The sequence below is a fragment of the Microtus ochrogaster genome, unplaced genomic scaffold, assembly GCF_000317375.1.
Source record: "Microtus ochrogaster isolate Prairie Vole_2 unplaced genomic scaffold, MicOch1.0 UNK19, whole genome shotgun sequence".
Lineage (NCBI taxonomy): Eukaryota > Metazoa > Chordata > Mammalia > Rodentia > Cricetidae > Microtus > Microtus ochrogaster.
In genome coordinates, this window is record NW_004949117.1 from 5,224,894 (window position 1) to 5,240,750 (window position 15,857).

General features: G+C 39.3%; 1 protein-coding gene across 29 annotated transcripts in view; it reads right to left on the reverse strand.

Moving 5' to 3' along the window:
• Nucleotides 1-15,857, reverse strand: part of Rims2 (regulating synaptic membrane exocytosis 2) — a 392,861-nt gene that overhangs the window by 279,085 nt on the left and 97,919 nt on the right. For all 29 annotated transcript variants that reach the window (XM_026789435.1, XM_026789445.1, XM_026789437.1 and 26 more), the window contains one exon: nt 11,699-12,009. In XM_026789435.1, coding sequence (XP_026645236.1) covers nt 11,699-12,009 — 311 coding nt within the window. The remainder of the gene's footprint in view (nt 1-11,698; nt 12,010-15,857) is intronic.

Below are 15,857 nucleotides of genomic sequence, written 5' to 3' on the forward strand. Positions count from 1 at the left end.
AAAAAAAAAAAAAAAAAAAAAAAAAAAAAAAAAAAAAAAAAAAAAGAGGAAGCTTCAGCTAAATTGTTTTTGGGGATTTTGGTGAAGGGGTCATTTTTGTTCACTAAAGCTTCTGGTAAAACTCAGTCCCTGTGATGCTAAGACCAACATCGCCATTTGTGAATATAAACTGAAGACAATATCTAAGTTCTAGACGCCTCCTTCCTCCATCTTCACACATAAGCATGGTCTCTTGCGCTTGGATTTCTCTTTATCCTCACATCTGCAAAATCTCCTCTGTCACACAAGGGCCATGCACATCACAAGATGCCAAGAACAGGAGGTCCAGACCACTGTAATCTCTACCACAGACTGTAATGCAGAACTCCGCGGCAGAAATCTATCAACCGACAAGAATACGTCTCTTTAAATGTAAGAATTTACTACAGAGTGTGTTCAGGTGTGTGTGTGTGTGTGTGTGTGTGTGTGTGTGTGTGTGTGTAAAACACTAGCGATTATACAAAGATAAATTCTGAGGTGAAAATAATAATACTGGGATGACCTACCCAGATTACTCAAGTACCACTATAAACTGGTAAATGTGATTAACAGAACACACCGCACCAGCCAGCCACAGTGAGATAAACTCAAAGTGACAGAAGACACACTGACAACCCAGGAACCTAACTATAAACCTAACTATAAAATCTTGTTTTCCTACTATCTTGACACCATTCCATCTGTCTTTAAAGTTCCGTTGATAGGGCTGGAGAGATGACTCAGCAATTAAGAGCACTGCCTGCTCTTCCAGAGGCCCTGAGTTCAGTTCCCAGAGACCACATGATGGCTCACAACCATCTGTAATGAGATCTGGTGCCCTCTAGCCTGCAGGCATACATGGAGGCAGAACACTGCATACATAATAAATAAATAAATCTTTTACAAGATTCCTTCTTTAAAAACATCTATTAACGTTTTAAGAAATTTCCGTAAATATGTAAAAACATATTTGTCCTACTTGATACTATTAATTCTGTTCATTTAATTCCCTATTTTACGTTTTTCCTACATTCCTTTTGTTCCACACATTTTACACACACTGGTTTTGCAAGCGCACCTCCAGTGCTGACTCGGCAGTTCTGTCTGGAGCACGGAGCATCTTCACCGACTGCACTCTCCACGTAACCCAGCGCTGGAGACAAGATACAGGCTCAGGGGACATCACAGACCATGTCAGGCCTTCTTAAAATTTTTCCAATTTTGCCAAAGAAATTTGTATACTACCTAGGTATACAGATATGTAAGATACGTATACAAATTATTTATCAATAATAAAGCATATTGCCGGGCGGTGGTGGCTCACACCTTTAATCCTAGCACTTGGGAGGCAGAGGCAGGCGGATCTCTATGAGTTCGGAGCCAGCCTGGTCTACAAGAGCTAGTTTCAGGACAGGCTCCAAAGCTACAGAGAAAGCCAATCTCAGAAAAAAAATTATAATAAAGCATACAGATACTTATCTTAAACTTATTCTCTGGCATATACAACTTTGCCAATAATAAAGGTGAAGGTAGAACTGCACACTAATGAAATATATTGTCTATTTGTGTTGATATAAATAATTAAACCTTGACCGCGTACTTGATACTCTAAGGCATAGAACACACACCATGTTTTTTAGAGCTAACCAATATCTTGATTTTATAATCATCAATGCTAAGAAAACCATTCAACAGAAGTATGTTGCACAAAATGGTAAAAATACTTAAGGCCATCTCAGAAACTGTTATAAAGTCTGTTCTAATGACAAGCTAAAATTCATTTCATGCTTTAAAAATAAACATACAAGTAAGGTCAGTAGCTCAAACAGATGTTTAAAAACCAGCATTCTAATGCAATAGAATCAAAAAATAAACTCACTTGATCCTTATATGATGAGGGAAAATGCTAGGAAAGTATTAAAAGTCTTTGTTTTCCATGGTAAATCATTATGTTTCTGTAAGAGTAGAAACCTGCATGCACAGTAAACCACTGCAGCTCCAGACACAGACGGTTCTGAGTGTGAGCCAGGCACTCCCGGCTGTTTCTGTGGGTGTAGTCAGCGGGACAGCACACGCAGTGCACAGTCATGGTGTCCACGTGTTCGGAACCCAAGGCTACAGTGCCGATACAACAACATTTGTGATGCTGTCAGAAACACCTTGGATGTCAGACATGACATTTTGAATTAAATTTTAGTTGCCACATGTTTATAAACCTTTTACTGTGGTCTACTTCTTCACGGGCCTCCCTACTTGTTGCATGACCCTATCCACAGCTGTGACCCACAGCTGAGGACCGCAGTCGGGGACACAATATTTGTCACTGTGCAGTTCCATGGGACCTTTCAGTAAAACTCACAACTACGGTGCAGTTTTCAACATCCTTCGCACAGAAACCATATAATATATTATCCACACAAGAATGCCTTTTAAAGAAATTGTACTTATACACATGTGTGTTTTTTCAAGTGTGCATGCAGGTACCCATGAAAGCCAAAAGAGGGATCTGGACCCTGGTGCTGGAGTTACAAACATTAGTGAGCTCCCCAACATGAGTGCTGGGACCTAACAGCTGAGTCGTCTCTTCAGGACCCAGGACGCCATCGAGAATGTCAGTCATCTTGCCATTGTTATAGTGACAGCCACTTACAAGCCAGTCTACCCAAAAAAAAGTCCCCAAACACAGGTATGTGGGGACATGGAAAAATCAGATCCACTAAAGCGGTGCTAAAATGTGACAAACCCCAGTGAAGAGGCATAGGAACCCCTCTGGAATTATGCTAATGCTCCATCGTTGGCACAAGTTTAAAGAAAGGATGCTAGGCACCAATCTTGTGCAGACCTTCCGGGACTTTACGGCACATTGACATGCTCTTGTTGACCAGTGTTTTTAGGGACATTGCTGTGCAATTAAGCTAAGAGACAGAAAATCACTGCAGTCTTTGCAAGCAAAGGATAATGGTGACACACAGAAAGGACTGACCAGCCGAGGACGGTCGTACACGACTGTAACCCCAGCACTCTGAAGTCAGAGGCAAGAGAACGGCAAATACGAGCCAGTCTGGGATACGAAACAAGACCTCGTCTCAAAAACAACAAACAAATAATAATAATAAACAAAGAGAGTATGCTAAAATACTTGGAAATCCATTAATTTTTCAGTGATACAATCTATTTCAATTCATTCTAACGCAACTGATAGCCAAGGAGTGCCTATTCTTTCTAAAACCTCAACTATGTATGCACAGATGTATGAAGGAGACTGTGTCCTTAAACAGTCGATGTTCAGCAAAGCAGCGAGACAGAAGCATGGGCAAGCGCACGGAGAGTAAGATGGTGGTGAACGCGTTGATAGAAGTACCTCCCCCAAGGCTCAGCCATGCTGCGGAAGAGGGGCAGAGCGATTTGAGAGTCAGAGGTGGTGGGTGTCACTCACACATGAGCAGCAGCAGCTGTGTCGGCAGCCATCAGTCCAGCACAAGATCAAGCCAACCCAAACCCCAGAGAGAGGAAGGGAGGGACTCAGGAAGCCCACCCCAGCGAAGGAGCAACTGGATGGTGGCTGCCAGGACAGTTAGTTTTCCTCAGCAATGTGGCCCTCGAAATCCTTCCACGCTCCAGTAGATCATGTGAACCCATGAATATCGAGGCAGCACTAAGTGGACTCGCTTTTTATTTTTATTTTTCTAAAAACCATGGAAAGTCGAGAGGGAAAGTGGTGGGAGAGTAAGAACGGAGCCGGGACTGAAACATGGGGGTTTGACCAAAATATATTATAGGCATGTCAGAAACTCTCACAATAAGGAATAAACTCATTTAAAAGTATTCTTTAAAAGCAAAATATATAATCTCTGCTGGATATAGACAGATTGAACTGGGCCTTAAATTAAAAAAAACAAGACTTAGAAAAAATCAGAGCTCATCCTCCCTTACCTTGGCAGAGCCTGCAGTGGCCGTCCCACAGACACGGCCTGCAGTGGCCGTCCCACAGACACGGCCTGCAGTGGCCGTCCCACAGACACGGCCTGCAGTGGCCGTCCCACAGACACGGCCTAACAGGCTTATTTCTTAACCTTCTTCGAGTGTTAAGTAAGTTTGTTAAGTAAGGCCTTTTTCAGCACTCAATTTAAAGTTGTTAACTTTTCCTGTGCCTTAAAATTCCATTTTTTTCTTCCACCCCTATCTTAATTCCTCTCTAGTTGTAACTAGGCCCTGAAAAGTAGAAAACTCTGGCTGTAACACTCATATTTAAGTCACGGGTGCCACCTAGAGTTCTGTGCAGTCAGACACACAGGCCTACAATTGCCAATATTCTATATATTTGTCTTCCACAACTAAAAGACGCAACCTCAGTGAGGAATACTGTCTACTTAGAAGCTAAGAATTAAAACTTCAAGTGCATACCAGCAACACAGAAAGGATTTTGCATTTATCTTATGATTTGCATATGCATGTGTATAACAATAGCTAGGGGAAAAGAGGTCATGATTTTGAGACAGAACAATGGAGGGGGTGCATGTGGGAGGAACTGGAAGGAGGAAAGGGGAAAATTATGCAATAATATTTCAATTACAGTGTTTTCAACTCTAAGTGCAAATAGGGAAGCATCAAAAATGACTTTTCCTCAGCTTTACTTAAATAGTATGATTCTAGAAACAAAGTACACCACACAAATTCACTGAAAAGCAAGGGTGTGGGAAGGAAATAAGATAAGATGATGCCCAAAACAGCCAGTGAAAGGATCTGCTGGATACAAAAGACATTTCTGAAATTGAATTGTCCAAAATCACAAACAAATATAATATAAAAGTCAGAAGGAAAAAGATTAGAAAGAAAGTTCAGTATTTACACTTAGGGTGCAAAATAATTGAGGGTACTATCTGCTTGGCTAGGGAATGGCAGGGAACCAACACTTGGGAGGGGCTGAACACTTGATGCTGCAGAGTTTAATACTGCAGTACTGGTGAAGTTAAAAGCAATTCTAAAACTTGCTTCTGCAAACATAAACCAGGCCCATGAGACTCTCAGAGCTAAAGGCACATCTGTCCGGTACGTGCTAGCTTTGAACATGAGACTCTCGGAGATAAAGGCACATCTGTATGGTACATAAGTGCTAGCTTTGAACCTGAAAGGCAATGGTTTGTTTCTCACGGTCTTAGGTGGAAAGGCAATTCATTTTCTAATCTGATCCTACAAGGTCTTAGCAGAGTGGGGCTGGAAGAGCTGAGCTGCAAAACATTTTTCAGAGTGCACTTCTGCCATCTGGTGGCCAGTATGATAACTACAGCTTTTTGACTAAAAAAGACCTACAGTCAATATTTTTGCCAGGAAAGGCTGTCATCCTTCAATTGTATTTTAATTGATGTCTTCCTTTTCACTTTATCTGAATACTAACACACTCAAGCTATATGACTGGCAAAGTATTGTTCCCCACTCCTTAGCACCTTCCTTGTTCACTGGCTACACCCTCAATACTCATTTGAAGAAAATTAAATATCTATGAACCTAAACATTTTATCAAAACTTATGCTATCAAGTTTTATTGCTATCAATATCTAATAGCTCAGACAGCTTTTTTAGTAACTACACGTTGTTTGTAAAAATTGATTAACAGAATGGAATTGAATGTTATAATAACTCAGGGTTATAAATATGATATCACAAGCCAAGAGAAGGAAAACATTTATCACTCAAAAAGTGCGGCAGTAGGATAATCATATTTTAAAGAGCAGACCCTGTGCCTACTGCTACATTGTTGGAGGTTCCTGTTCAGTTACCATTTTATCATTTAATGATATTGCTGCGTCTAGAAAAAAGCTTGAGAATATGTTTTAATTTGGGTAAAGAGGGTTTTTAATTACTTAATGAAGTATGTAACTAGAAAAAAATCCAAAGAAGAAACATAAATAGCCAAGGAGCAGAGGGAAAGCTAACAGTGGAGAAAAGCAGAAGGGACCATCCACATTTCTGAGATAACTACCCCGAGAGGGAACTAAACACACGCCCTCACAGAAAGTGTGCCTAGCAGCGCCGCCAACAGGAAAAAACGGGGACTCTGAAAACTGAGCAGCTGCAAAGACCTCCCGCGGTGACTCGGCAGCCCAGACAGGGAGCCACTCCCAGGCCTAAGATTGAACGACTGACTGGATTTGGCTAGAAGTGGATAAACTCTAGAAAACAGTGTGGCGAATTAAAGCCACACATCTCAAAGATTCCATCTTTACAAAATGTTCATAACAGGCAAAAACAAAGAACATGAAACAGATTCATGATGGCTAGAGGGATGAGGGGAGAAGAGGAGACAATAGTTAATTAGTTTGGGGTTTATTTTTGAGACTATTAAAATAGTCTTAAATTACACAATCACAATGATTGTATGAGCTCAAAGGTATGTTAAAAATGACTGAGTTGGTGTACCCCTCGCGGTCCTGAGTTCCTTGCTCGTGCTCCCCCTCCTTCTCCTCCTGATTTGGACCTTAAGATTTCTGTCCGGTGCTCCAATTTGGGTCTCTGTCTCTGTCTCCTTTCATCGCCTGATGAAGGTTAATATTCAGGGGGATGCCTATATGTTTGTCTTTGGATTCACCTTCTTATTTAGCTTCTCTAGGATTGCAAATTATAAGCTCACTGACCTTTAATTATGGCTAGAAACCAAATATGACTGAGTACATCCCATGTTCCTCTTTTTGGGTCTGGCTTACCTCACTCAGGATAGTGTTTTCTATTTCCATCCATTTGTACGCAAACTTCAAGAAGTTCTTGTTTTTTACTGCTGAGTAGTACTCTAATATGTATATATTCCATACTTTCTTCATCCATTCTTCTATTGAAGGGCATCTAGGTTGTTTCCAGGTTCTGACTATTACAAACAATGCTGCTATGAACATAGTTGAGCATATACTTTTGTTGTATGATAGGGCCTCTCTTGGATATATTCCCAAGAGTGGTATTGCTGGGTCCAGGGGTAGGTTGATCCCGAATTTCCTGAGGAACCGCCACACTGCTTTCCAGAGTGGTTGCACAAGTTTGCATTCCCACCAGCAATGGATGAGTGTACCCCCTTCTCCACACCCTCTCCAGCAAAGGCTATCATTGGTGTTTTTCAAAAAAAAAAAAAAAGACTGAGTTGTATATATTTAAAAGATTAATTTTATGCCAAGTAAGTTACATCTCCATTTCCCAAGAAAAAGATCAAGAGCATGAAAGAGAAATTATATCCAATTATGACATGTATGTGTTAGGAAAAGAAGAATATTAAAAAATCAAATGCTAATAACAAGCTGGGGAAGGGGACAGTTTGCAACCTGTGCCTCAGACACCGCCTTCACTACAGGAGTGGAGGTCATTCATCTGCCATCAGCCTTCCTTCCCCCAGAGTACGGGTAGGGATTGTGAAAACGACATCACACCAATGACTAGGTCACATTATATAACAAAGGGAAGTAATTTTGCAGATGTATTACTGCCCCCTAAGACAGCTCTAAAGTAATCAAGAGAGATTATCCCAGGTAAGGCAGCCCATCATGCTAGCCCTGGAGATGTCAAGTAGCATAGACTGTCTCCTGAATGGCCAGGCTGTACGGTGCCAGCACGGCTGAGGACACAGAGCCTCCGATGGCTGACAGCCTGTCACAGTAGAAGAGAGCCTTTGAGCATCAGTGAGATTCCAGCCCTTGTCAAAACCTTGAGCGAGTTCAGCAGAGTAACGGGGCGGGGGGGGGGGGGTAACAAAGTTAAGTTGTCTGGGGTCACTAAATCTTTGCCATTTGTAACACAATATATAAACCACAAACATAATCTATACAAAAGTTTCTTTTTCACAATATAAGTAGAAATTATTAAAACCACATTGTATTATAGACAACTCAATAGAAAAAAGATAAAAACAAACAGTTCAAAAGAAATTTAAATATTCTTAAATACGTGCAGAAATATCCAACTTTACTCAGTCATGATAGAAAAATTATTAAAGTATATAATGCTATATCATTTTTGACAGGCTGATTGGTAAAGATCAAAGTTCTATTATGTGTGATTGACTAAAGAACTATGAAGTAAGAATCCTAGTAGATGTTGGCCAAATTAAAAAAGTCTAGTACATACTCTGTACAGGGTAAATTGGCAATGCCTATAAAAGTTATATATATATATATATATATATATATATATATATATATATATATTCTTTTAACCAAATGATTGCAATTATGGGGTTTATCCTAAAAATTGACCCATGCAAAATTAAGTACACATTTTGTTTGCGTGTATGTCCATGAACCATGAAGGCCAGAAGAGGGCATAGTATCCTAGGGAACTGGAGGTCCAGATGTCTGTAAGTCACCATGTGGTTACTGGGTCCAAATTAGGTCTTCCAGAAGAGCAGCAAATGCTCTGAAGTGCTGAGTCAGCTCTCTAGCCCCCATCAAAATAGTTTTATCAAAGGCATATAAACAGCAATAATACTAAGTCATTTTGAAGGAAATAACTGAATTCTCACTGATAAATATTTTAATTTAATATCGTTTAGACCTACAAACAAAATATTTTTATTATACTTTTTGTTTTTATGTTTTGTATGTTACTTCAATTTTAGGCCAACCTTTGAAGAAAATGAACAAACTTTTTACAATGTCAAAATTGGAGTAAACTTAACAGTGGGAAAGCAAGACCAACACAAAATTATAAGGTGTTAAGTAACTTAGCAAGTTGCACACTTCTCTGTCTGAAATATAAACACCTTTTTAGGTGAGACAGTTTCTATGGTCACTGGCAAGATCAGTTACGTATTTCAAACCCCAATGCACGTAGCCCATTCTAAAGCACTTCTCTATATGTCCACTAAGAAATCATGTCAGAGACACTTTTCAAGCAGCAAAGTTCATGCTGTATCTCAGTGCTAACAAGTCCACATGGGGACTATGTGTAATCTTGGCCATCAACTGTATTTTTGCAGCTGAGACTCCAGTAACTGCTCAAGCAGCACCAGTGCCAACTGCTGTACAAGATGCTAGGAACCGGGTCATAAACAACACGCACTAGACTTTCACATCACTAGATTTGTTTACCTTGTTAAAGTCTCCCCTTGCTTTATAGAAGAAAATTTCAGTATTTTGGTACTGACAAGCATTCACTTAAAAAAAAAAAAAACCTTTTTTAATTTGACTACTTATGGAATAGTGAAGCCAATAGTTCAGTATTTGCATTCACACAAAAGAAAGGAAGAAAAGGAGGGAGGGAGGGAAGGAGGAAGAGAACAAACTTGGGATTGAAGTCAGTTTCTAAGATCAAAAGAGGATAAGGGGTTAACACAATATAGTATACATATAATAAAGCCCATTATTTTGGTAAATTGAGATCCAGTAATGAAAATGGGGGGTGGGGGAGCAGTGAGTACTTAAATCCTTAAGAAAAGTCATGTTTCACCGAGTAAGGGGTAAAATGCATCTTCTCCATCTGTATTACTTCAACTTGAGAGGCTTTCTTAACCACTCAGCCACCTCATCCCAACTTTAAGGCTTAAAGAGTTCTTTTTAGTTATTGTTGTTTTGAAGCCAATGTTGTTCTTCACCATACTGTATTCTTTTTGAATGTATGTCCAGTGGCTATGAGCCCTCTAGTGGCCAGCAAACGCTGACAAAAATTATGTAGTTTACCAAGTTAGCAATAATGTTTTTAGTACCTAATTGTTGGGAGCAGTGAGACCCCAGATCCTGAATTTCTTGTAATCCCCTGATCTGAGTGCCTACAGCTACTCTGAGCACAAGACCTTCAGGAGTTCCTGATGGCAGGAGAGTGGTTTCTGGTGGGTTTGGCTGGGGCGTGGCTATCTCTATATAATCTGCCCCCTGAACACAATAAAGGGGGCATTCTTGGGGAATTCAAGGATGACCCGTGTTGCTGTCTCTCTGTCTGTGTGTTTGCGTATTTTAACCTCCAGCACCAATTAACTCAAGAAGAAGACGGGCACTGAAGAGGCTCCTCATAGAGTTTGTTAGCCATTTGAGCAAGAAACTGCTCTTGCCTGGACTGTTTTATAGTATACTATATGATTTGCACATGCACAATCCACAGATAAATGACTGCTGAACTTGCCTAAAGGTGAGATGATCCATCAGGGTTCCTGCTTCATGAAAGAGTATGCCAGACATTCTGCAGGACACAGAAGAAAGTGACTGACAAACTGCCAATACAGGCAAAACTGTCTTTGAAATTTCCTGCTTCATGGAAAAGTCTGCCAGATACTATGGGCCTGTAGGCTAAAGATGGATGCCCCAATGTTACAGAAGAAATTTGGGTGACTGTCCAAGCAGCAAGATGTCTCTGTCAAGTCTAGAGTCTTGGATGTTGCTTACAATGCACTTCCTGTTAACTTAGGTAATATTTTTTTAACTGTTACATAAATTAAACTTAGGTAATATTATATCCTTCTGGGGTCTTTGATGGAGTTGAAGAATAGATAGTTATAATTATAGTTTTTCTTAATTATGATAAAAGATAAAATAAATATAAATATTATAATTTAATTGTAATTCTTGCTTGATAACTGTTTTGTCATATGTAATCTTGCTATGTTAAAGTTAAAACCTTCCTTTTTATTTAGACAGAAAGGGGGAGATAATGTGGGATTCTCCTCTATATGCTGTGAACACCATTGGTTAATAAAGAAGCTGCTTTGGGCCTATTGCAGTGCAGAATATGGCAAGGTGGGAATTTCAAGCAGATAGAGGAGGAGAGAGTAGACAGAGTCAGGCAGAAACCATGTAGCCAAAGCAGGAACAGATATTGGATGTTGGATGGAACCTTACTGGTAAGCCACAACCATGTGGCAATACACAGATTAATAGAAGTGGGTTAGTTTAAGATGTAAAAGCTAGCTAGAAATATGCATAAGCTAATAGATCAAGCAGCGTTTTAATCAAAACAGTTTCTGTGTGCTTATTTCAGGTCTGGGCAGCCAGGAATGAACAAGCAGCCTCTGACTACACCTTGTATATAATCAAATTATATTTCAAAAAATTTAAAAAGAAACATTTGTAATTCATATAGCTTAAAAAGAAATATAGAGCACTTTTACAATTTCATTAAAAAGTGTAAAAAAAAAAAAAAACCCCACAGTCTGGTCACCAAAGAAAATATATAAATGCCTACTAAACACAGGAAGAAATAGCCTCTGTCTTTACTCAAGAAAGACTACAGTTAAAAAAAACAAACAAACAAACAAACAAACTGGTACACCCAGTAGGAAGGCCACAATTTACAACAAAAGCAACAAAAGCTGATTAAGATTCCTTTCTCTATTCTTGGAAACCTGTCTTATAGTCTTGCGAATATCAAACATAAAATACTTTAAATCTGTCATAGCTCAAATCATGAACATCACATATAGCATTTACCAAAAGAAAAGGAATTTTAAAAAAATGGATATAACATGTAGACAACTCGCTGTTGCTTAAAATTTGCATATATGTTTATTCTGCTTGGAATGAAAATTATGACTACTACATTTGGGTCAGCAGGCACATACCACACACGTCGGATGAACCAAGTTCAAACTCCAGAACCCACAAAATGGCGAGAACCAACGCCACAAAGTTACCCTCCTCTGACCGTCATCACACACACCGTACCCACTCACACACAAACAAACGAATTTTACCTAGAGAGTAAACCAAACGCTTACCTGTCTGAAGGAATGTCACTGGCGATCGGGTGCTTCCCTCCTGACCCATTTTTAATAGAATTCTGTCTGGTGAGTCCATGAGATCGCGCTTTCTCCACTAAAGGCGCAGATAAGTCACCTGAGGGTCCTTGGAACTGGGTCTGCTCATGCAGCTTTGCTTTCTTCTCTTGAGGAGCCTCCTCATTCCGAAGACCTCGAAGAACCTTGTGATCCGGCTGCTGGGGTGTGTTAGACCCGCTGTTATAAAACCATGCTCCTGATTTGGTGAGGATTTCTTGTTGTTTTCGGCACAAATTACATACCCACATAACCTGCACGTGATAACACAGGAAAAAGGAAGTAAGTCTCCGGCACAAATACACAAACCTACACACAATAACACAGAACAAAGAAATAAGTCTTCTTCAGAATAAAGACAAAGGAGAGAAACTCAGGCCAACAAAAATTTACATGGCTGTACTTCTGAAGTTAAAATGAAGTCAAGATTAATTGCTACTATAAATTAAATAATTCATCCTTTCTTTTAATTATATAAGCATGATTATAATGAACTTACACTGACAGAAAAACTCATATCAAAAAGACAGCTATTTTCTTGAATTCTGTGATTATTTTTATTTATTTAGAAGGATGATGTAGCAAACAGAAGGTGAATTTTGGAGATAGTCAATTTTAAATAGACTCTCCAAAACAGAAAACAAAACTTTCAGCAAGTACTGAGCTTTCATAACTGCAGAACCCTTAACAAACAAACTCCCAGTCACCCCAAATAACAACGAAAACAGCATGTTTAGTGAAATTGTGGTACCCATGAGATAAGCCTGTGAATTGGGTGACGAAGACATTTCAGACCAGTGCATGCTCACACAGATTGTTTCGGTTACTTCGCAACTTACATAAGGATCACTGTATTAGTTTCTTTACAGCCAAAGAGATCAGACATCTAACAATAAGACAACTTAGGGGAGAAAAGGTTTATTTATACTTTAAGGGGCATGGCCCATCATAGGGAGAAGGCATGGCAGAGGAGCATGAAGCAGCTGGTAACAGAGTGTATACAGTTGAAGGGGCACGGTCCATCATAGGGAGAAGGCATGGCAGAGAAGGCTAAGGCAGCTGGTCACAGACATCAACCTCTGGTCTCCACATGCTACACTGACAGGCAAGCACACATAAACATGCATATAACACAATATACACATAGCAAAGAATGAGTATGAATATTTATTTAATTAGAAAGCAACATAAGACTTTGATTAACCAATTTTCATTTGACTGATTGGGTTTGACAAGGGATTATCTCTGCCTCTTCCTAACATGCTCCATTTTTCTACAAACTGAAAACAAGATAGGCAGTTCTAAGAGATATTAAAAATAACTAAGAATATAAGATGCAAAAATAATTTCATAGTATAAATTGTAACTGGCAGAATACTAAAATTAACATTTTCCAAATCCTTCTTAGGATGTTGGCTTAAACAAGGTATCCCTAAGTCAAAGAAAAATAAGAACATTCATTTGATAATTATCAGTAATGTCGTTTTGGTATAACTCCCAGAAACTGACAAGATGAATCATTCACTCAGTATTAAATTTTGCAAGTCTAATGTTTTAGATTCTTTGCTTTCAGAAAGTTGAAGGAAAACATAAACTATTGGTCAACTGATATATAATTTAAGATAATTCTTGATGATAGACCACAACCCTTTTGTCACGTTCTTGGGAAAGAGTCAGAGAGTTGAGTGAATGGCTTATAACTGAACTTCTATTCAAATGGTCTCATTACTGAGAAAACTTTCCTCAGCAAATGCATCTATTAAAACAAAAGAGAACCAATGTTAAATCAAGATATTTATGAACAACTTTGAAAGATAGTCGATCTACCCTTTCCCTTAAGAAATTAATTTCTAGTAAAATTTCTTAAATTAATAATTTCAATTAAAACTTGTACTTGTTACTTTAATAAATTGTGTATTCGTTCTTATTATAATTTAAATCAATCTAGTGGAAAATATTCAGTCTTAAACCTTCTGGAATTATTTGAATGTCTCATTTCAAATTATACACATTTTGTTGTAATTAACTATAAATAGATGTTCTTCACAATATATATACAAGTAAATTCTCTGGATATAGGAACACCTACCAAAGCATACTATGTGTGGAAGAAGTACTGAGGAGGGAAATGAGGAGGTAATGCTCTCCCCAGAAGTCACAGAGCGTCAAACAAAGAGGCCTTGTCAGGCATGGATACCTTTCTCTGAATTGTTTGTCAGGTGGTTCAGAGGCAGTTAGACTATTGTTATTGCTTTTGGGTAACTGACAGAACTTGAAGGTAAGTTCTTCTATTATTTTTTTTTTCTATTTATTTGTTCTATTGCTGAAGACACCACACATTTTGGTCATAGAACTTGGAGAAGTGGACCTCGTAATGACCTAGAAGCTTCCTTCCTGATTGTCAGGCGAAACTTCCAGGTTGTCAGGCAAAAATGTTTATCAAAAGTCCTGCTCAGCTGTAAATATTGTGAACTGCAATAATGGCCAATGCAAGAGTGGGATTACTATATTGGGGGTAGCCAACAGCTCTCTGATTGGAATAAAGGCTCAGTCAATAGGAGGCAAGTCATACCTAGTATTGAAAACCTAGCAAAGAAACCCATGGCTAGAGCTCACAAACCCTAGGAGAATCTCCTATTGTTACTCTTCTAAATTAACATAGAATCCAACTGTGTTCTAAATCTTTATCCCTTTGCACATAAATTATTGCAGCTCTCATGCCTCATCAGAGAAGCTTCAACCACAGCTGATCAAAGGGCAGAGAGCAAGTGATTGTGAGTACACGTCCCCATAAATTATATATTGTGGGATATAACACAGCTTGTCCACTCACAGTTCAGGGACATAGGAAAGAGCGTGAAAATACTAAAAAAGCGAGGGAACCAAAAGACTTTTGTGGAAAGTGTCTTCAGGGAGAGACAGGGATGCTACAGCCATGAACTCTCAACAGCCATGGTGCCTGTACCAGATCTGCACAAGATCACACCAAACAACACTCCAGCAAGGAAGAGGGGAAGCTCATGAGGCCTCACCTCTGGTTGAGGAGCAGCAGGCTTCTGATGTAGGAAAAGGAGCTATTTTAGGGCTGAGGCTCCCCCATATGCTGCCCATGTCCTACAGGTCAACCCTATCCTCACGTGCATATGTGCTGTGGAATAATGCTCTTGTACACTGTAAAGATTTGTCACTCGTATTGGTTTTAATAAAGTGCTGATTGGCCAGTAGCCAGGCAGGAAGCATAGGCTGGGCAACCAAACTAAGATAATTCTGGAAAGAGAAAAGACAGAAGCAGAGGAAGCAAGATGAGAATGCCTCACTGAGGAAAAGGTACCAAAACACAAGGCTAAAAATAGGTAAGAATTATGGGTTAATTTAAGTTGTAAGAAATAATTAGTAATAAGCTTGAACAGTGGGTCAAACGGTTTATAATTAACATAAGCCTCTGTGTGTTTATTTGGGACCAAATGGCTGCAGGACTGGAAGGGACAGAAACTTCAGTCTACAAATGGTGCCCAACATTTGGCCACTACATCCACATAAAACCTGAGAGAGCTTGGGAAGTTATTCTAGACACAAAAGAACAGAGTCAAGTGTGGCTTCTTGATAGCAGCATTTTCTCAGGTGGGCTCTGTTTGTTAGAGGCAAGCAAAGGTGCAGCTCCTTTAAGAGAAACTTCCTGACTCAGCATTAGTGACAAAAAAACTTGCAGTTCTTTTAAGAGGCCTTGCAACGAAACACTTACATGGTTCTTAAAAGCAACCAACAGAATTCATGGTGGTAGGATGGACCTAGAAACTCCACAGAGCTGTGTCAATAAACATGGCCCCTGCTTGTACCTCAGCTATAAAGCTAGACTCTCAGAAAGCTAAGAAACAGGGTGAAGCCAGTCACCAAAGCCACAGCTTTAATCCTAGCCATGCTGCTTAGAGCTTTAAGCAATGCTTAAAGACTCGTGCACAGAAAAATATAGAGATCTACAGTAGAGACAGATTCAGACTTTTAAAAAAAGCCAACTCTAAACAGTTTACAGTGTGTTTAAAAATATATGTAAGCTTGGGAGAGAAAAGAAAAAGGATAAAGAAAGTCCTTTAAAAAAAAAAAA